The sequence below is a fragment of the Ranitomeya imitator genome, chromosome 4, assembly GCF_032444005.1.
Source record: "Ranitomeya imitator isolate aRanImi1 chromosome 4, aRanImi1.pri, whole genome shotgun sequence".
In the NCBI taxonomy this organism is placed as follows: Eukaryota; Metazoa; Chordata; class Amphibia; order Anura; family Dendrobatidae; genus Ranitomeya; species Ranitomeya imitator.
In genome coordinates, this window is record NC_091285.1 from 223,054,863 (window position 1) to 223,076,256 (window position 21,394).

Genomic DNA, 21,394 nt, shown 5'->3' on the forward strand with positions numbered 1-21,394 from the left:
TGGCCAAGATTACAACAGAATTTCTGCAGTACTCAAGGTTCCTAAGAGCAACTGGAGAGGATCTGAAAGGAAGAATGGCAGAGGATCCCCAAATCCAGGTGTGAAAAAACTTGTTGCATCATTCCCAAAAAGACTCACGGCTGTACTAGCTCAAAAGGGTTATTCTACTCAATACTGAGCAAAGAGTCTGAATACTTATCACCATGTGATATTTCTGATTTTCTTTTTTAATAAATTTGCAAAAATTTCTACATTTGTTTTTTTTCAGTCAAGATGGGTGCAGAGTGTACATTAATGAGAAAAGATGAACTTATTTGAATTTATCAAATGGCTGCAATGAAACAAAAAGTGAAAAATTTAAAGGGGTCTGAATACTTTCGGTACCCACTGTATATAGGCATGTACAAGTTGAAGTTGAATAAAATGATACCTTGATATCTGCAGTCCGATATCTTATTCCAGATAAATTCACATTTTTTTTTTTATATGAGAATGAGCTGTTAAGATTTATGGGCTGGATACAGATCTCTGTGAGAATTTGCCTACAGCGCTTATTTTAAATGAAGTGGGGGCGTTAGCAGTGTGAGACATTAGTGACTGACAGTCTGCTCTCCTGAGGTTACTGCACTTCTTTAGTGTGAGGGGGTTAATCTTAATAGCTTATTTATATATTAAGAAAAAAAGTGGATTTCTGTGGAATAAGACATCAGATCGCAGATATCAAGGTAGCATTTTAGTCAGCTTCCTATGACCTAGATGCCAATATAGATGGCTTAGGAGGGTTGATCCTAGTAACTAAATCCCTCTAAACATGGTATTTTATGTTGAATTTAGAAAAATGTATAGTATTTCCATTGAGCTATTTTTTTCCAAATCTACCTAATTTACAAGGGGAGTGTCAATAATATTGTTTGCAATAGTACATGGACTTGTAGATCTTTCAATAGTCACTTAATCATTGATTTGATTTTACTGTCTACGTATAGATCCAGTAATAGGCTTTGCTGTTTTCTTTGACCTTGGTGTAAAATATTTCTATTTCCTTTATTGTCATATCCGTTATATGTTTTGCTTTCTCAGCTTGCTAAGGTCAACCTTGAAGCACAAAAGGTAGAACAAGCATTAAGGGATGAGCTTGCAGACAGTGTAAGTAAAGAAGTGTCTGATGCAGATCGAAGAAGAATTCTGGAACTGGAAAAAAGTGAAGCAGAGCTCGCAGTCGAGGTCTCAAAGTAAGTGTGAGGTTAGCTGGATAAGTGTGTGCTTTCAATCATTTATTACTTTGTTCTTATGTATCTTTCCTTAGTGTCCAAAAATAAAATGTTATTGCACATGTACACCCCCTTCCTGGTATACATGGCCCCCCTCCATCCGCATCCTGGTATACATGGTCATCATCGCACTGTACAGACAAAAAAAATAAACAATTCTACTTACCTTCCCTCCGCCCCTCACAGCGGCGTCCTGTTCCGATGTCTGCAACGTGTAAGCAGCACATGATTTCACCGTCATGCACCCTCACATGCTGAGGTCATCTGCCAGAATATTCACTGCAGTATTTATATTATCAAATCTCATCGGACAAGATTACACAAGTTGTACACCACCATTAAACTGTAATTATTAGATGGCGAAAGGGAATGTGTAAAAAGCCGGTATACTGGCAAACGCACGTCAGGGACACATGTCCTGGTGCACAAGCCATAGATTCTGTACAATTGGTTGACATAAGGAAAGCGAATCCTAGTGTGCCGCTACAGCTCAGCACTGTGAGTCCACTCCAACTCGTGTGATAGCCAGCTCACCCACCTACGTGTGGTCTGATGTGGGGATACGACGCTTCAATATATCAGCATGTGATCACCTCCGCCGCCTGTGCTCAATTACTTATTGACAGCGGCGCGTTCTGAGGAGCTATAGTAGCAACCTGTCATTTCATCTAAACTGCGTGTATCTACTTGAATTGGTGTGTCCTACATTTGATAATGCGAGAATATATGTGAAGGTGCCGCAAAGGCAAGCAGTCACCTGTTCTAACTGCACACACAAATCAAGTTGGTGTGCCTAGTGACAGTGTGTCTATCTACAAGCACTATTACTGATATACACACATCATATTGGTTAGAATATTATTAATATTGTATCCTACCCAATTGTCCTAAAACTCGGCACCTTATACAATATGGGAATTAACTTGACTAATAAATTAAAGTGACAATAGTCAAGAATCCCAATTGATTCAATTTGATTTTTCTACATCTACCACTAACTGGGATTTAGTGGGTCCCACTGGTTGTAACATCACACTTTGACCCAACGTACATTCTTAAATTTATATGGAATAATAGGTACATTTTAATTACACATTCCTTTTCTTTCTCTATAAAATATTCACTGCTCTCCACGCCCAGAAATAGTGTTCCCGCCATTAAAGAAAATAAATATTCACTGCTCTCTACTCTTAGTCCCTCCCAGCTCTCGGCGCCGGCATCAGTGTATAGAGGTGGGAGGGACTATGGGCATGGGGAGCAGTGAAAATTCATTTTCTTTAACAGTGGGCATACTGTTAGCTCAGACAGCCGGCTCCTGCCTCCTGTGACTCGCTCCTCCCCTGCTTCCACTCCTCTCCCATCCACAAAGACAAATATAAGGTACATCCGGACAATAAGACTTATACCCTTATATAGTCTGAAAAATATGGTACTTTGTACGTAGTGGTTTTTGGTTTATACAGTATAGCCGCTGTAGTACTGAAAGAATATTCCTGCGAGCATATCAATATCTATATATATATAATTGTCTAAGGGTTTTTCCGTCTGTCTGTCTTTCTGTCTGTCTGTCTTTCTGTCTGTCTGTCTGTCTTTCTGTCTGTCTGTCTGTCCTGGAAATCCCACGTCTCTGGTCGAGGCCTGGCGTCCTCGACCAATCAATCAGAGACCGGCACAGCATCGATGTAGAAATCCCGCGTCTCTGATTGGTCGAGGCCGCCAGGCCTCGACCAATCAGCAACGGGCACAGCGACGATGATGTCATAAAGGACGTAGACATCCCGTGTCTCTGATTGGTCGAGGCCGCCAGGCCTCGACCAATCAGCAACGGGCACAGCGACGATGATGTCATAAAGGACGTAGACATCTCACGTTTCTGATTCAGCGACGGGCACAGTATCGACGTAGATGTCATAATGGTTGCCATGGCGACGATGATGTCATAAAGGTTGCCTCGACCAATCAGCGACGGGCACAGTCTGCCGCGAATTCTGGAATCATCATTGTCCATATACTACGGGGACATGCATATTCTAGAATACCCAATGCGTTAGAATCGGGCCACAATCTAGTAGTATATAATCATTGCAGAGAATCCAGGCTGCAACAAATGCACCATTTCCTGATGTTTTTCATTTCAGAGCTTGTTGATTGAAATGATTTGCAGGTCCCTGATCAAGTGACCAGGTTAGAATTCCATGAATGCTGGCAGGATCATATTTGTCAATCCATGGCTCCTCTTTTGATTAGCTATGACATCATTATTGAGGCTTGACACACACAGCCTTGCATCAGGCAGACTAATCAGAAGAGGAGCTGCGGGTGCCAACAGTATACACTTTGCATGGCTTTCACAGGGTCTTGCAAATCTTCTTGCTACTCTCTAACTCCGTATATTTACATCTGATCTCCTAAAGAGGACAAATAACCTTTTTTGCTTTTTTTCATAACCATTGTACCATGTATTTCATTTTTGCCCATAATGGTTTCTCCAGGAATATAATAAAAATAACTAATGGAAATGTGGTTTATAAATAAGTTTCTAGACACCTTTAGTTAGCAAGTCCCAATCCTTTTTGGAAATACTATAGAATTAAAATGGCTGCTGTCAAGTTACACTGACAAAAACCTGTCCTAGAAAGACTAGGATTGCTAAGACTAGTGGAGCGTGCAATATTATTCGGCCCCTTTAACTTAATACTTTGTTGTGCCACCTTTTGCTGCAATTACAGCTGCAAGTTGCTTGGAGTATGTCTCTATCAGTTTTGTACATCGAGAGACTGAAATTCTTGCCCATTCTTCCTTGGCAAACAGCTCGAGCTCAGTGAGGTTTGATGGAGATCGTTTGTGAACAGCAGTTTTCAGCTCTTTCCACAGATTCTCGATTGGACTGAGGTCTGGACTTTGACTTGGTCATTCTAACACCTGGATATGTTTATTTGTGAACCATTTGCTTTATGTTTGGGATCGCTGTCTTGTTGGAAGACAAATCTCAGTCCCAGTCTCAGGTCTTTTGCAGACTCCAACAGGTTTTCTTCAAAAATGGTCCTTTATTTGGCTCCATCCATCTTCCCATCAATTTTAACCATCTTCCCTGTCCCTGCTGAAGAAAAGCAGGCCCAAACCTTGATGCTGCCACCACCATGTTTGGCAGTGGGGATGGTGTGTTCAGGGTGATAAGCTGTGTTGCCTTTATGCCAAACATATTGTTTGGCATTATTGCCAAAAAGTTTAATTTTGGTTTCATCTGACCAGAGCACCTTCTTCCACATGTTTGGTGTGTCTCCCAGGTGGCTTGTTGCAAACTTTAAATGACACTTTTTATGGATATCTTTGAGAAATGGCTTTCTTCTTGCCACTCTTCCATAAAGGCCAGATTTGTGCAGTGTACGACTGATTGTTGTCCTATGGACAGACTGTCCCACCTCAGCTGTAGATCTCTGCAGTTCATCCGGAGTGATCATGGGCCTCTTGGCTGCATCTCTGATCAGTCTTCTCCTTGTTTGAGATAAAAGTTTAGAGGGACGGCCTCTTGGTAGATTTGCAGTGGTATGATACTCCTTCCATTTCAATATGATCGCTTGTACAGTGCTCCTTGGGATGTTTAGAGTTTTGGAAATCATCTTGTATCCAAATCCAGCTTTAAACTTTTCCACAACAGTATCACGGACCTGCCTGTTGTGTTCCTTGGTCTTCATGATGCTCACTGTGCTTCAAACAGAACCCTGAGACTATCACAGAGCAGGTGCATTTATATGGAGACTTGATTACACCCAGGTGGATTATATTTATCATCATTAGGAATTTAGGACAACATTGGATCATTCAGAGATCCGCAATGAACTTCTGGAATGAGTTTGCTGCACTGAAAGTAAAGGAAACCATTAATATTGCACGCCCCACTTTGCAGTTTTTGAATTTCCACAAAAATTTTAAATAACCAATAAATTTCGTTCAACTTCACAATTGTGTTCCATTTGGTGTTGATTCTTCACCAAAAATTTACATTTGGTATCTTTATGTTTGAAGCATGATATGTGGGAAAAGGTTGAAAAGTTCCAGGGAGCCGAATACTTTTGCTAGGCACTGTACATTGCTGTCCACCATTTCTTACTGAATGCTGCGTAGCTGCCGTGACCAGGAGACAGCTTGATAGTATTTGGATTAAGCTGCCTCCTGGTCGCATGAGCGCAGTTCCCTTCTGCTGACAGGCACTTGTCCTATTAACATTCTAGGACATATTTCTGATAAATGTAAGTGTAATTTTCAAGTTCGAAGTATTTAGCAATTTATTTTTCATCTTTCCTTAATAATTCTTTAATATTTTTGGGCAACCAATTTAATTTCAGTTTGTGCCATGTTATACTTCCATACTCTCTTTATTTTTATAATCTTTATTTTTTATATAGCGCTAACATATTCCGCAGCGCTTTACAGTTTTTGCACACGTCATCATCGCTGTCCCCGATGGTGCTCACAATCTAAATAATGTGGGAGGAAACCAGAGTACCCAGAGGAACCCTACGCAAACACGGGGAGAACATACAAACTCTTTGCAGATGTTGTCCTTGGTGGGATTTGAACCCAGGACTCCAGCGCTGCAAGGCTGCAGTGCTAATTACTGAGCCACCGTGCTGCTCTATGAAGTAATACCCAGTTTTTTTGTAGGTTAAAATAATCTTTATCTACAATGTCGTCCTTGATGTTAAAATTGTGGTATCCGATCATCTTCTAAACTATAGAAGCTTTATTAACAGCCTCTTAATATAGTTTGTTACATCTGGCTTGATTAGAATTTCTGATCAAACCGTCCTTTTGATGATTTATGTTGATATCTTGTTTGCATTAGATCACGCAGTGTTTCTGACATAGCCAAAGCTCAAGTTTCAACACTAGTTTGTAGACAGCAGTCAAGAGAAAAAGAAGTGGAGTCCCTCCGGAAACAAGTTTTGGATTTTCAGGTATGTACTATAAATCATGTGCAACATCTCCGTGAAGGGATTTCCCAAGTTCTGGAATATTCTGCACACAGGCACCATTGCTGCTAAAACAAAGCAATATTCACCCTCCATTCCAATGTTGTATATATATTAAACAGTCCAAGTACACCGAGGCCAGTGATTGGCTGCAGATGTCACATGTGGTGTACCTGCGGCCAATGGAAACTACATACCGGCAGTACGATGCGCTAGATCAGACGTTAATTATTATTTTTTTGGTTTATCTATAATGCTGCTTCAGTGCAGCATTTTCCATAACTTGGGAAACCTCTTTAAAACCGCTTGTTATGTTAAGGTTTTCGGATTATTTCCCAAAAACTTTAAGGGTATGTGCACACGTTCAGGATTTCTTGCAGAAATTTCCTGACAAAAAACTGGACATTTCTGCCAGAAATCCGCATGCGTTTTTTGTGCGTTTTTATGCGTTTTTTGCACGTTTTTTATGTTTTTTTTTGGAGCTTTCCCAATGCATTAAATAGCGGGAAAAACGAAAAAAAAAATCCGCAAAATTAATGAGCATGCTGCTTTTTTTACCGCGATGCTTTTTTTTTTTCGCGGAAAAAAAACGCTTCATGTGCACAAAAATTGTGGAATGCATTCTAAATGATAGGATGCATATGTATGCGTTTTTATCGCGAAAAAAACGTGAAAAATCCTGAACGTGTGCACATACCCCAACTCCTTTAACTTGGTTCACCTTGTATTGACTTCAGCAGCTGTCTAATATTAGGGTGCTTTAAAACAGAATTTATGTTTCATAAAATCTGTGCAGTGCATTCTCACTCCATTGATTCGGGTTATTTTATTGATACTCGCCTTACATAGTTGGCAGATCATAAAAGCATGTAGATATGTGGAGCATTATTATATTTCCTATATTTGCCATTTAATTACACTTCTAAAAAAGCAAAACATATCTCCTTTTACGATCTGATTAATGTGCAATAGATTAACAAGTACATGGCATCGATTCAATGCAAATAAAATGTGTTGTTTCCATAGATGGGCACGACAAAAGTTTATTATTTGAAAGAAGACGCCAGTTCTTCTTATTATTTAGCGCCAAATAAATATAGCTTAACTCGGGTTTTACAGATTTTTTTTGTTTCTTACATAAACAGACAATCCTTTGTCTAAAGACAGATGCCCGGTGTGGTTATGGCACCTCGGATGCAAGTGGCAGTAATATTTTATTTAACCGTGCAATTACTTTTAATAACTTTGGTGCTATGTGATGGAGTGGGAGCTGCTTTTATTTAGCGATTCCTCTCTCTGGACTTTAATAGTAATAGGGGGTCCAGTGTTAGAGACTGCCCTACATCTGCTTCATTTTGTATGCAAAAGCTTTGCAGCTAAAAATGATCGATACTTTGAATCATAAAAAAATCACAAAAAAAATAACTAAACAAGGAATGGCTCTTTGTAACGGATGATTATTTCTGTTTTCACATCTGCTTACTGGTTTCATATCTCGTCACTCAGTTGCGGGTTGAAGTAGGCACAGGAAGCGGTTTTCATTAAAAAAAAAATGTCCAGTCAACTTTTTTAGCTCCATAAACTTACTTCAGAACAAGCAAACAGCCTAAATGAGACACTTGGTCTCTATTTTATCTGCCAAACACGCCCCTGGGGTGGGGTTATGTGCGCAGTCATTCCCACTCATCTCTTATGACTGTAAAACCCGACCCCGGAATGCCCTAATTAATCTCTCAGCGCAATATGTGCAGGAGTGAGCTTGGAAAGCATGCATCACCGAAGTTACCAACCTCGATGACACATATCACCCTTCAAAGACCCTTCGGACTATAAGATGCACTTTTTTCTCCAAACCATTGGAGGAACATCTGAAGTGTGTCTTATAGTCCCGATGTACCAGCTGTAGATGGAGAGGTGGGGGAGCGGCAGTGGTCGATGAGCGGGTCACAGGAGCAGGAGAGGCAAGTAGAATGTTTTGGATATTTTGATACATCATGCAACAATTCAGCTTGCCATCTAGCTGTAGCAGAGCCAGACCTGTCGTGGGCCTATTGGATTATTATCTTCCCGTCAGACAGGTGAGGGATATGGTTGTTTATTATTTTAATTCTTTTACAGAGGACATTGGCTTCAGTGGATTGGGCGTAAATTGAGTATAAGCGACTTTAGTTAATATATAGTCAATAAAGGAGTATGTGACATTTGTTCAAATAAAGGACTTTATTCTGGGTGTTCTTTGACAATTTGACTACTGGGTTAGTAGTGGGGACTTCTTATAGACTCCTTTCCAATTACTAACCCCCTAGCTTGATGTCACCTGCAATACAAAGGTGACATCAACCCGAATAATATCACCCCACTTGCCACCGCACCAGGCAAGCGTGGCTAAGTGCCAGATATGGCACATCTTGAGGATGCTCAATTTCTGGGGTGACTGAAAGCTGATAGTTTTAGTCCGGGATGGGGCCAATATCCATGGCAATTAATATCAGTCCGCAGCTGTCTGCCTAACCTTTGCTGTCCTGCTTGCGCAGGGCCTGTGATGACGTCGCAGTCACATGACCGTGACGTCACGGCAGGTCCTTCTGCCAGACGATCTGTGCCAACGGAACGTGGCGGTTGTATCGCGAGGAGCGGGAAAGGCGGCGTAGGTGAGTATATAATCGTTTTTTATTTTTTTTTATTATTTTTAACATTAGATGTTTTTACTCTTGGCGCTGCATAGGCCGCGTCAATAGTTAAAAACTTGGTCACACAGGGTTACTAGCAGCGGTAACGGAGTGCGTTACCCGCGGCATAACGCAGTCCGTTACCGCCGGCATTAACCCTATGTGAGCAGTGAGCGGAGGGGTGTATGCGGGCACTGGGCAGTCAGTGCGGGGAGTAAGGAGCGGCCATTTTCTTCCGGACTGTGCATGTCGCTGATTGTTCGCGGCAGCCATGACAGGCAGCTGCTGAGACCAATCAGCGAACGAATATCCGTGACAGAAGGACAGACAGAAAGACGGAAATACCCCTTAGACAATTATATATATATATATATATAGATAGATGGACCCTACTTAAATTTTTTTTGGGGGGGTTCCCACATTTTAATGACCAGTAAAGGCATAGGCTATAAACATCAGCCCAAAGCCGTCCACTTTCCCTCTGCTGATTAATAAAATTTTGCGGGATCCCACGTCATATTTTTTTCGGAACATTTTTTAAGTAATAAAATACATGTACAGTAAGCTACACAAGCACTGTACTAATTATATATATGATAGATCTTTAGATCTATCTATTCTATGTGTATATATCTATTCTATTCTGTTTGGTCATGCTGTGATTTTACTGTACTCGGCTGATGAAATTTTGCGTTTTCAAGAACATGGGTGTGTAAAAATTGGACGGCACTAGCATGGTTCTAGTGCCGTGCGATTATTTTTATTTATTTATTTTTTAATAAATATATCACGCCCATTGACTTGCATTGGTGAGCCTTTTTTTTTCTCTCAGCCTGATCTGAGCTGAGAAAAAAATTGGAGGTGAGAAGGGAATCCTAGAATAACATTCGTCAGAGTGCACTGGGATTTTTTATCAGATTTGTTTTAAAATTAACTATTTATTGTTAAGTGAAATTAATTCACTGGTTGCTACAGCCCCAAATTTTCAATCTGTCACCTCATAAAATTCTATTTACCTGAATATATAGGGTTTTTCTGCAGGTTAATAACATTGTAACAGATACTGTATTGAAAGTGCAGCTGCCTGGAGAAAAAAATGTTGTTCTCTTCTGGGGGCCACCGGTGTTCATTCATGGATGCTTGCACGGAGGAATTACAGCCACCACTCACAGCACATCCCAGCTCTTTGACAACCGACATTGCATAGATTCGCTGCAGCGTGATCTGTCAATGTGCTGGGGCGTTCTTCCAGATGCAGCTCACAGTATAGTGAGTGGTGACTGAGGCTGCTCCGTGCACGCCTGTATGACTGAAATCCGGCGGCTCCAAGGAAGATCAAAGTTAGTTTTCTCCCCTTTGCCCCGCTTTCAGTAAACTGGTTGGGCAGCATTGCAACACTATTTATCTGCTGATTAACTCTGTATATGCAGGAAAATGGGGGTTTTCGAGACGATAGGTTCGTTTTAACCCCTTCACGACCTTGGAATCTTCCGTTTTTGCATTTTTGTTTTTTGGTCCCCTTCTTCCCAGAACCTTTTTATTTTTTCCGTCACTATGGCCGGGTGAAGGCTTGTTTTTTTTTTTTTTTTGTGGGATGAGTTGTGCTTTTGAACAACACTATTTACTTTACCATATAGTGTACTGAAAAACAAGAAAAAAATTCCAAGTGCGGTGAAATTGCCAAAAAAAAAAAAAGCTCAGTTCTACATTTGTATTTTGGGTTTAAAAAACAAAAAAACGCCGTATTCAGAGACCCGAAGTGTCTCCATTTTTTGGGGATCTGGGGCTTTGTGAGGGCTTTATTGGTACCATTTTGGGGTAGTTACAGTGTTTTGATCAACTGTTATTGCATTTTATTCCAATGTTGCGGTGACCAAATAAATGTAATTCTGGCTCTTTGTTTTTTTTTTTCTCTTAATGGCGTTTACCAACCAGATTAATTTTGTTTATATTTTGATACATCTGGCGTTTCTGAGTGCATCGATACCAAATATGTGTATTTTATTAATTTTTTGTTTTATTTTGAATGTGGCAAAAGGGGGGCAATTTGAACATATCTAAAAAAAAATATATATATATTATTACTTTTTAAAAACTGTCGTTTCAACTTTTTACTTGCTTCTATAGTTCCTTTTCGAGACTTGAAGCCTTATCGCTTGTGCTACTCACAGCAGGGCTTCGGCCCTGCTATGTACAGCAAAAAATAAAAAATGTTTGTGATGCACTTCCAGCGCAATCGTGTTAAATGCCGCTGTTAGAGATTGACAGCGGAATTTAACATGTTAACAGCCGCAGGTGGATCGCGATTCCACTCGCTGCTGTTAGGGGCTCAGGGCAGCTGATAAAATTTGCTGTCGTGCTGGAAAAGATGTGGGCTCGACGCTTTTGTGTATCTCTTTGTAATACACTGTAAAATCAATGTACAACTACTTTGTCTTCTGCTCCGTTCTGCTTCATTTTACTCACTTCATTAATTTCTGTTTGCTTGATATGTAGGATCAGACTGATGAAAAAGCATTGATTGCGAAATTACACCAGCAGATTGTAGCTCTTCAGATCAGTGAATCTACAGCTGTAGCCAAGCTAGAAGCCACCTCATGCAAACTCCAGAAAATGGAGGCCTACAGCTTACGTTTAGAGCAGAAGATTGACGATAAGGAGCAGGCGCTGTATTATGCCCGCCTGGAAGGAAGGAATCGGGCCAAACACCTCCGTCATACCATTCAGACCTTGAGGAGACAGTTCAGCGGGGCTCTCCCATTACCCCAGCAGGAGAAGTTTTCAAAGACACTGATGGAACTTCAGAAGGACAAGTTAAAGACAACCCAAGAAATGCAACTAGTTCAACAACAGCGCAAAGATACAGAAATCCGAGCCCTCGAGCTAGAGCTGAAACTGAAGGGTTTAGAGGAACTCATCAGTACTCTTAAGGATACCAGGGGAGCACAAAAGGTTGGTCAGATATGGTTTACTGTAAAAGTATGGATAGGAGAGCATGAAGAACTATGTTCATATTTGTATGTAGACAGGGATTCTGACGTTGTCATGGTTGAAATATTTATTGTTACCTTTGTAATTGCATTAGTACATTTATAGTGAATCTCCAACTGAATAGAGTAACATAGGAATGGATTCATTATTGCATTGCGCTTCCTTTTTTGTTTTGTTTGCGTCAAATTCATCTTTCCTCTTCTTTATTTTTTAAGTACTGATTCATCATTTGGGACTTTGTGAAAGTCACAGAATTTGTAGCCGTTCTACTCTAGTGTCTCGGCCTGTTCACCCCAAGATCTGAGTCATTTTATGTTAGTCCGTTATTTTCATGTAGTTTCCTCCATTTGGCAAAAAATTTTAAAAAAAGTTAAAGACAAAGAAATATTTTGTCAGTTTTCACTAATGAACTTTTGAAGAATTTGCCTCAAAAAAAGTCAACGAATACCTCAAGACAAAAAAAGTTACTTAAAACCCCCCACAAATGATTAATGGGGGTATTGTGCTTTATCACCTAGTCCCTTGTGTCTATTTAGAACATAATGTGATTCCACAGCCCTGGCTGCCATATTGGTTACATATTGGTTACAAGACCTTGGGAGGACTATTCTAGTCCACACACCTATTTTTTGTATACAAATGGAGTTTCTCCTAAAAGGGGTTGTGATAGCTTTCTGATAGCTGGGTATCTAACATTGGGACCCACAACATTGTTGGAATGAAGTACTTGTATACACATCACCGCTCGCTTTGTTGTCTATCAGACTGCCAGAGAGGGCGAGGTACAGTACCACTTTTTCTGGCAATCCCATAGACAACGAAGAGAGTAGTGGTGCTCCTGGCCATTGAGACATTCTAGTGGAGCATCAGAGCATCATTTTCAGGATTGTTGGGAGTCCCAGAGGTCGGGCCCCCAACGGCCAGCAAGTTACCACCTATCTTCTGGGTGGGTGATAACTTTCCGAGTTGGGACTACCCTTCACTTTAAAGGGAAGGTGCCATAAAAAAAAAATTTTTTTCAGAAATTGTAAAAATGTAAAGAATTAATGATTACATTTTCTTAAAAAATATTATCATTTGTTTATAATTTAGTAAAATATGAAAAATAATTTGAAAAGTTTTGGAATTTCCACTTTTCAACACTAGGGGGAGCAGCTGCTGAAATTTCAGAAAAACCTAGTGTACAAATAGCTCACATTACAGCATTGCAGTAATTATGGGCGGAGTCTGCTGACCTGTGTGATGTCTCCTCTCCTCCCCTTCTGGGTGTTTGCTAAGGGATTAGAGAGGATGAGATTCAGGAACTCAGTGAGCAGCCATTTTGTTGGTGACTGCAGAGTATGGCTGCCGTCACACTATCAGTATTTGGTCAGTATTTTACCTCAGTATTTGTAAGCCAAAACCAGGAGTGGAACAATTAGAGGAAAAGTATAATAGAAACATATGCACCACTTCTGCATTTATCACCCACTCCTGGATTTGGCTTACAAATACTGAGGTAAAATACTGACCAAATACTGAGCGTGGACGGCAAACCTTAGGCTACTTTCACACTAGCGATTTTGGCTGTACGGTGCAATGCGTCATTCAGGAGAAAAAACGCATCCTGCAAAGTTCTCTGCAGGATGCGTTTTTCCCCATAGACTAACATTACCGACGCATGTAACGTTTGTGCGTCGAGTCCACCATTTCCGACCGCGCATGCACGGCCGAAACTCCGCCCCCTCATGCCCAGACCTTACAATGGGGCAACGGAAGCGTCGCAAGACTGCTTCCGCTGCCCACGTCGGGCATTTCTTTCACAGCATGCGTCAGTACGACGCACTGTGAAAGGCCCGTACCGACGCTAGTGTGAAAGCAGAAAGGGGGGGGGGGGGGGGCGCAATTAGACCTTATGCTATGTCGCCCTATGATTTGTATGTACGCCCCTGGTGACGATCCTCACAGCTTGTCCTGAAAGACAGCAGGCTTGGGGTGTCGGTGAGATTGTGGTGGGTTTCAGGGAGCAGGAGATGGGTGTCAGGGGGCATGGGGTGGGTCAGTGAGCTTAGGGTGGGTGTCAGGGCTCAGTCTCAGTCTTTCCTCTTCTGCTCCCTGGATCACTAGTCTCAGACCACCTGCCCTCTGCTCTGCACTGTATAGTAGGACGATCAGGCAGGAGACCTGAGGAGCTGCAGGACTACAACACTTAGGAGCTCAGTCCTGGCATGCTGGGACTTGTAGTGACACAGCAGCTAGAGCTTGCTGAGTGTCGTCACCCCCTGGGTCTGCTTCCTTGTGCCAACCATAGCCCAAATGTTAGAACACTATTACTGTGCCAACCATAGCCCACCTCTTTACACTGTGCAGACCTCCCACCTGATCCATAGGTGAATCCCCCAGGCTGCTGCCTGCCTGCACACTGATCCCCCTGCACCATGCACAGCTGCAGGCAGGGAAGGGTTAACCATTACAGGCCAGCCTGGGTGCCGCCCCTTGTAACCAGGAGGGATCCCCTGCTGCAGAGAATCATGGGGCTTCAGACTCCAGGCTGCAATCTACAGGGACAGTCACTGTGTGGGGTGATGAAGTGTTGCCACAGATCAGTGCTGCACACATAACGCTCCATGTACAGGGAGACACACTGCTGCTGCTGGGGGATTTCCTGCCCCTGGACTGAGGGAGGAAGCTTTCAGCAACACAGGGCAGGTCGGCAGTGATCGCAGCCTGTACTGTAATAAGTACAGGCTGTGATCACTGCTAATGCTGCAGATACTTACCCCAAATCCTCGCTCCCAGCAGCTTCTCCTCAACATCTTCTGTCCTCGCAGCCCACAGCAAACAAAATGGCCGCGATCTCCTCTCACAGCTGTGACGTAGCAGCCCAGTGGGCGTGTCCAGGTCACAGCTGAGAGGCAGGAGAAGCGGCCTCAATGTAAGAGATGCGGTCGGGGTCCGACTGTTGGCTCCTATGTCCATGGCTGCCGTAAGTGAGGAGTGCAAGTGTCCTTCCCAGACACACACACCCCCACTAGTCAAAATGGCAGCCCCCAGTGGCACACACAAATGTCAATAAATAAAAAACTATTAAAGTAGTTAATTTAATTTTGTATTAAAAATAATTGATTGTATAATCAATAATTATTAATACAAAAATTAAAATCACGGCACCTTCCCTTTAAGAGCAGTGTGAACTTGAATCCATTGAAAGCATGTACAGTAAATCATGTGTTATTCCTGCAGCCATGTATTCCATTCCTCTATCTTACCCCTCTTCTATTATCTGCGGATGGAAAAGAATAGTCCTAATGGAGTGGTATAACACATGACTAAGGGTAAGTTCACACTAGGTGTTTTTTTTCAGCGTTTTTTTTTTCCTGCAGCAAAACTTTGAAAAAAAGAAGCTGCAGAAAAAAAGCAGATTTTGCTTTGTTTTTCTTGTGTTTCTTTGCTGTGTTTTTGGCATGCTAGATTTGTTTCTTGTGCATGCTGATAAAGTTTAGCGCAAAAAAATATGATTCTACAGAATTGGGTTTTGGCACAAAAACCGCAGCAGAACATGATGCCTGCATTTTTTGCTGCAATTTTTCAGCATTTTTTCACTACTCGTTCATTTCAATGGGTGAAAAACGTTGATAAAAAAAATGAAAAACAAGAAAGTGACATGCACTGTTGTGAAAAAAACATACAAAGCACAAGCACAAAGCTGTGTTCATGAGATTTCTGAAATCTCATTGACTTTGCTAGTACTGTAAACCCCCTCCCCCCGAAAAACGCTGAAAAAAACGCCTAGTGTGAACTTACCCTAAAGGATATTGCCATACCCAAGGTCTGCAGCAACATCTGCTTAGGAGCTATGGACACAAAATCATACACTATTTTTAACCGGGTTCCCTCATTTAAAATTTTATTTTTAGTGTATTGGTGAATGAAAAAGCGATCGATCGAAAATATGGCATTCAATATAAACTTCATGTTTCAAAGGCATTCCTAGCACAGAACCATAAGTAGTTGATTCAATAGAGGGAATCCGTCACTCCCAAAATGCTTAGCATTGATTAAGCGAGTGCTCCATCAGTGGTTCTGCACGGACACTGCAGGTAGGCTAACATGGTGTTGGAGCGCCCCCAAGGGCAGTGGGGTACTCTGTATCGGGTCCTGCGGTTCACAGGGGGATGTCACAGTGGCTGACCCGGTCCGTGGCCCTGGGACGTCCTCGTAAAAGGGAAAGGTCTTTAAAGGGGAAATGTTCGTGACGCCACCTGTGGTATTCGGTCAGGGTGACCGACGCTGCTTTAAGGGGTCCGCTGGGGTGATGTTATGGCAGCTACATGGTATACCTTCCCACAGGTGAAGTATGTCCCCAGGACTTCAGGGTGTGTAGGTGGTGGATAGTGAGAGACGCAGAGAAGAACGAGGACACAAGGTTGCAGTTTCTTTACCTTTTATTGAAGACTTCAGCATCCACAGTCCAGGGCACCAGATCACAGGGCAGGCAGAGTTCAGCCGGTTTGGAGGCAAGTCCAGAGTCCCCTTGTCCAGGTGGAAATCAGTAGCCTTCCCTTGCGCTGCAGTGTTGTAGTTCCTTACTGCTAAGCTTCTCATAAGGTCCTCACAACTGTTGTAGATGTCATGTCTCTCTCTCTGTCCCCCAGATAGGATAGGAGAAACCCGTATGACTGGTGGCTTGAGGCTGTTTGTAGGGACTCTAGCACGCCCCAGCATCTGAGGGGTGCCACCGTGCCTCCTGGGTGTAGGTGCAGACAGGTAACCTGCAATTAGCTGTCCTGACGGTCTCTGAAGTAAAGCATGAAGGTCCTTACTCCCTCGGTGTGCCGGCTACCGGATTTCTGCGCCTCAGAAGGAGGCAGCCTGTGTAGGGCTGTTCTCCTCTGATATCCTCTTCTTTGCTCTGACTTCCTTCACACTTGCTGCATTATGTTCTGCTTTCTATCGGTCTGTTTCCCAGGAGCTGCAGCACTTCAGGCCACAGGGCTCCTCTGCTTCCTTTCCCTCTGTCTCCCTGACTGGACTGAACCTTTTCCCTCCAGATCAGGATGTTCTTATAGGGAAGTTCACCTTAAACAGGCTTAGAGCTCCTCCTTCTGGTCTGGAGTGTGAACATGTTGCATGCATTGTTACCTGACAAAGAGTTCTCCTTAATTGCCTCCAAACGCAGCATCACTCTCCCCGAGGGGAAAGCAATACCACTGCAACGACCAGGACCCTGGGGTGCAGCAGTGTTATTGCTGGCGCTCACCGCTCGCTACTAACGGTTGGCGCAGGAGCTCGTGATGAGTGCCGCCATGACACCGTGTGTGCGTGGCTGCATTGTCCATGCTAAACATCTGATTGCGTTTTGGCAGCATTGCTTGAGTGTCGCATGTTTGCATGTCAGAGAAATTATTTTATATGCGAACTTACCCATTGATAGCTATACTACAGGTATAGTTTTAGCTAGGCACAGTTCCCTGCATACCCGTAAAGGTGGTTTAGTTAGCATTTTGGGGGTGACAGACTCCATTTAAATTGTAAAAATTGGCGCCGATCAGCTCTAGATAAAACCTACAAGCTCTTGGGGCAGTATACCAGGGCTAATCTATCGTTCCCTTGTATGGAAAGCTGCTTGGGCATTTATGGTAAAGAAAACGAATAGTTTTGATCGGATCTGAAGTGTTGGAACTCTATAGACTGTGCACATTGGTAAAATGATACAGGTGCTTCGCACAAAATTAGAATATCATCAAGAAGTTAATTTATTTCAGTTCTTCAATACAAAAAGTGACACTCGTGTTATATAGAGTCATTACAGAGTGATCTATTTCATGTGTTTATTTCTGTTAATGTTGATGATTGTGGCTTACACTTGTATATCGCTAAAATCTGCAACACCGCCATGTCTTACTGATGACACACTCGAAGATTATACAATTCTTTTTTTGTCCTTCAGGTATGTTTTTTTTTCTTGTTTTTTGCTTTACAGTAAGACTAAAGATGCCAACCACATGTGCCTCACATCATCGCACTTTACTGTGAGCTACAGATTCTGTGAGATAAAGACGTAATAGAAAACAGGTGTATTTCCTAGTACAGACCATCACCCTGTTCCTAGGAAATTGAAACCAGGGTCCACAGTGTACGTTTTGTTAACTGTCACCCTTACAGCAACCCTGTATTATATGACTAGCTCAGGCAGGTTAGACAGTGCAGTTTGCCGCTTTGGACACGAATCCTAGTAACCTCTGTTATGGCCGTCTCTATGGGATGGTTGAAAGTGTCTCAAAGCCTCATCAGCACTGCTATAGTACTGCCTAAGAGTACTAATATGTATATATGATCATATATTGCTACTTAAAATGGTATTCCCATCTCCAAGATCCTATTCCAGTATGTAAATCTACAGTTGTGCTCAAAAGTTTACATACCCCGGCAGAATTTTTGCTTTCTTGGCCTTTTTTCAGAGAATATGAATGAGAACACCAATACCTTTTCTCCACTCATAGTTAGTGGTTGGGTGAAGCCATTTATTGTCAGATTACTGTGTTTTCTATTTTTAAATCCTAATGAAAACCCAAAACATCCAAATGACCCTGATCAAAAGTTCACATACCTCATTTCTTAATACTGTGTATTGCCCCCTCTAACATCAATGACAGCTTGCAGTCTTTTGTGGTAGATGTGGATAAGGTTCTTTATTTTCTCAGATGCTAAAGCTGCCCACTCTTCTTGGCAAAAAGCCTCCAGTTCCTGTAAATTCCTGGGCTCTCTAGCATGAATTGCGCGCTTGAGATCTCCCCAGAGTGGCTCAATGATATTTAGGTCGGGAGACTGAGATGGCCACTACAGAACCTTCATTTTGTTCTGCTGTAGCCAAAGACAGGTTGACTTGGCCTTGTGTTTTGGATGGTTGTCATATTGGAACGTCCAAGTACGTCCCATGCGCAGCTTCCAGGCTGATGAGTGCAAATTTGCCTACAGTATTTGCTGATAATGTGCTGTGTTCATCTTTCCTTACATTTTGATCAAGTTTCCTGTGCATTTGTAGCTCACACATCCCCAAAATATAAGCGATCCACCTCCGTGCTTTACAGTAGTAATGGTGTTTCTTTCATCATAGGCCTTGTTGACCTCTGTCCAAATGTAACGTTTATAATTGTGGCCAATAAGTTCAATTTTGGTCCCATCACTCGAAATTACCTTGTTCCAAATGTTTTGAGGCTTGTCTCTGTGTTGCTTTGCATACTATAGGTGAGATGCTTTGTGGCATTTGCGCAGAAATTGCTTTCTTCTTGCAACTCGACCATGCAGCCCATTTTTCTTCAAGTACCTCCTTATTGTGCATCTTGATACAGCCACACCGCTAGTTTTCAGAGAGTCCTGTATTTCAGCTGATGTTATTTGTGGGTTTTTCTTTGCATCCCAAACAATTTTCCTGGCAGCTGTGGACAACATTTTTGTTGGTCTACCTGACCATGGTTTTGTTTTTACAGAGCCACTGATTTTCCAGTTGTTAATCACTGTTTTAACACTGCTGACTGGCATCAATTCCTTGGATATCTTTTTCTATCCCTTCCCTGTTTTATACAGTTCAACTACCTTTTCCCTTAGATCCGTAGACAATTCTTTTGCTTTCCCCATGACTCACAATCCAGAAACGTCAGTGGCTGGATGAAAGATGCAAGAGTCTGTCTGGTCTGAATCACATAAACTCACTCAGCTTTTCTGCACACACACTGATTACAAGCAAACAGGTCACAGGTGAGGATGTTACTTTTTAGTAGCCATTCAAACCCATTTGTGTCATCTTCTGTGCATGTTATCAGGCCAAAATCACCAGGGTATGTAAACTTTTGATCAGGGTCATTTGGATGTTTTGGGTTGTCATCATGATTTAAAAAGGGAAAACACAGTAGTTTGACAATAAATGGCTTCACCCAACCACTAATCATGAGTGGTGGAAAAGTTTTGGCATTATCATTCATATTCTCTGAAAAAATGCCAAGAAAGCAAAAATTCTGCCGGGGTATGTAAACTTTTGAGCACAACTTTATGTATCTAACCCCATGTACAGAGCATTGCAGTTTCTTAGGTATCCATGGCTTATGACCACTAACAACTAACTGCCCCTATATGAGTGGTCATAAGCATGGATGCCCAAGTTACTGCATTGCCCTATGCATAGGGTAAGCGGCATAGCTTATCAAAAGAACTACACAATATTTCTAATTGGAGTTATTTGCTAATAGTATTTTTATACCTACTACACATTGAGATAGGATCTTGGAGACTTAAGCAAGTACAGTTGTCAAAAGTGGATTTATATTGGCAAAATGTTCACTGACCCACCACATGTGGGAAGCCTGGCGTCCGCTTTTTATTTTGGACACCTCATTAGCTGTGGTTTTCCTGTTTCTTCAGCCTTTTAATGGTATAGCTGTAAATATTACTTGCCAAGTTTTTTTTTACACAGTGCTACTCCAAACTTGGACTTTTTCTAGTTTTATTAGTAGTTCTCTTTTGTCATAATTGGGGAGGGAATAAGTACTATCCTAAGTGTATGTCTTTATTCCCCACAAGAGCTTGCCGATAAATTGTCAAGCCAAGATATTTTCATTTATCAATATGCACTGTCACTTTGATTTATGAATTGTCCTACTTTTAAGCTACAACTTGCGTAGTTTATATGAAAGTGTGTCCTATAGGATCTAAGAAAATGTAATGAAATCATCTAAATGAACTACTTGCAGGTAACAGAATGGCACCAGAAAATGGAAGAACTGCGTCTCCAGGACATGAAATTGACCCGTGAGTTAAACCAGAAGAAAGAAGAGATTAAGTATTTGAGTAACATCATCTCTGAACAGGAACGCACAATCAATAATCTGGAGGAAGAGCTCGTACAGCAACGCAAAGTTAGTATTAACAGACTCTGGCAATTATACTTTTGACAGCATGTGGATATCTGAATGAAATGGAAAACATGAAGGAACTATAAATCTCCATGATCTAGATGCCAGTAAACATGTTGAGTCTGTTAGTCCACAAATTGCCAATAGAAAGAAATTTAAAAATAAATAGCCTCCATTGTGACAAGTAGGAAAACAAATTTTTCCTTATTGGTAAGGGGGTGATAGCCAGAAGAAAAGTTCCTGATTCAGTCCCTTGTCTTAAAGCTGTACAGAGAGTTGCTATAAGCTATCTTCCTGATGTCTCTTACAGCTTCCATCCTTCCTCCTCATGCATCTATACATATATAAAATGGGTAATCCCATCTTCAAGATCCTATCCCAAGATGTAGTAGATGTAATAATAATATCTTTATAACCTCATTGGGGGACACAGGTAACTATGGGTATATGCTGCTGTTGCTAGGAGGCTGACACTAGGCAAAAAATAATTAACTCTTCTTCTGCAGTATACACCCACCAACCGGCACAAAGTTTGTCAGTTTAAGCTTAGTGTCTGTTTTAGGTTCTTCAAGGCCGGTAAGGTGTAATGTTTCTCCCTGCCA

At 41.8% G+C, this 21,394-nt stretch overlaps 1 protein-coding gene across 2 annotated transcripts in view; it reads left to right on the plus strand.

Moving 5' to 3' along the window:
* Positions 1–21,394, plus strand: part of CEP290 (centrosomal protein 290) — a 361,160-nt gene that overhangs the window by 147,061 nt on the left and 192,705 nt on the right. For both annotated transcript variants that reach the window (XM_069764386.1, XM_069764388.1), the window contains exons 28-31: positions 1,081–1,232; positions 6,118–6,229; positions 11,410–11,865; positions 20,631–20,795. In XM_069764386.1, the coding sequence (XP_069620487.1) occupies positions 1,081–1,232; positions 6,118–6,229; positions 11,410–11,865; positions 20,631–20,795 (885 nt within the window). The remainder of the gene's footprint in view (positions 1–1,080; positions 1,233–6,117; positions 6,230–11,409; positions 11,866–20,630; positions 20,796–21,394) is intronic.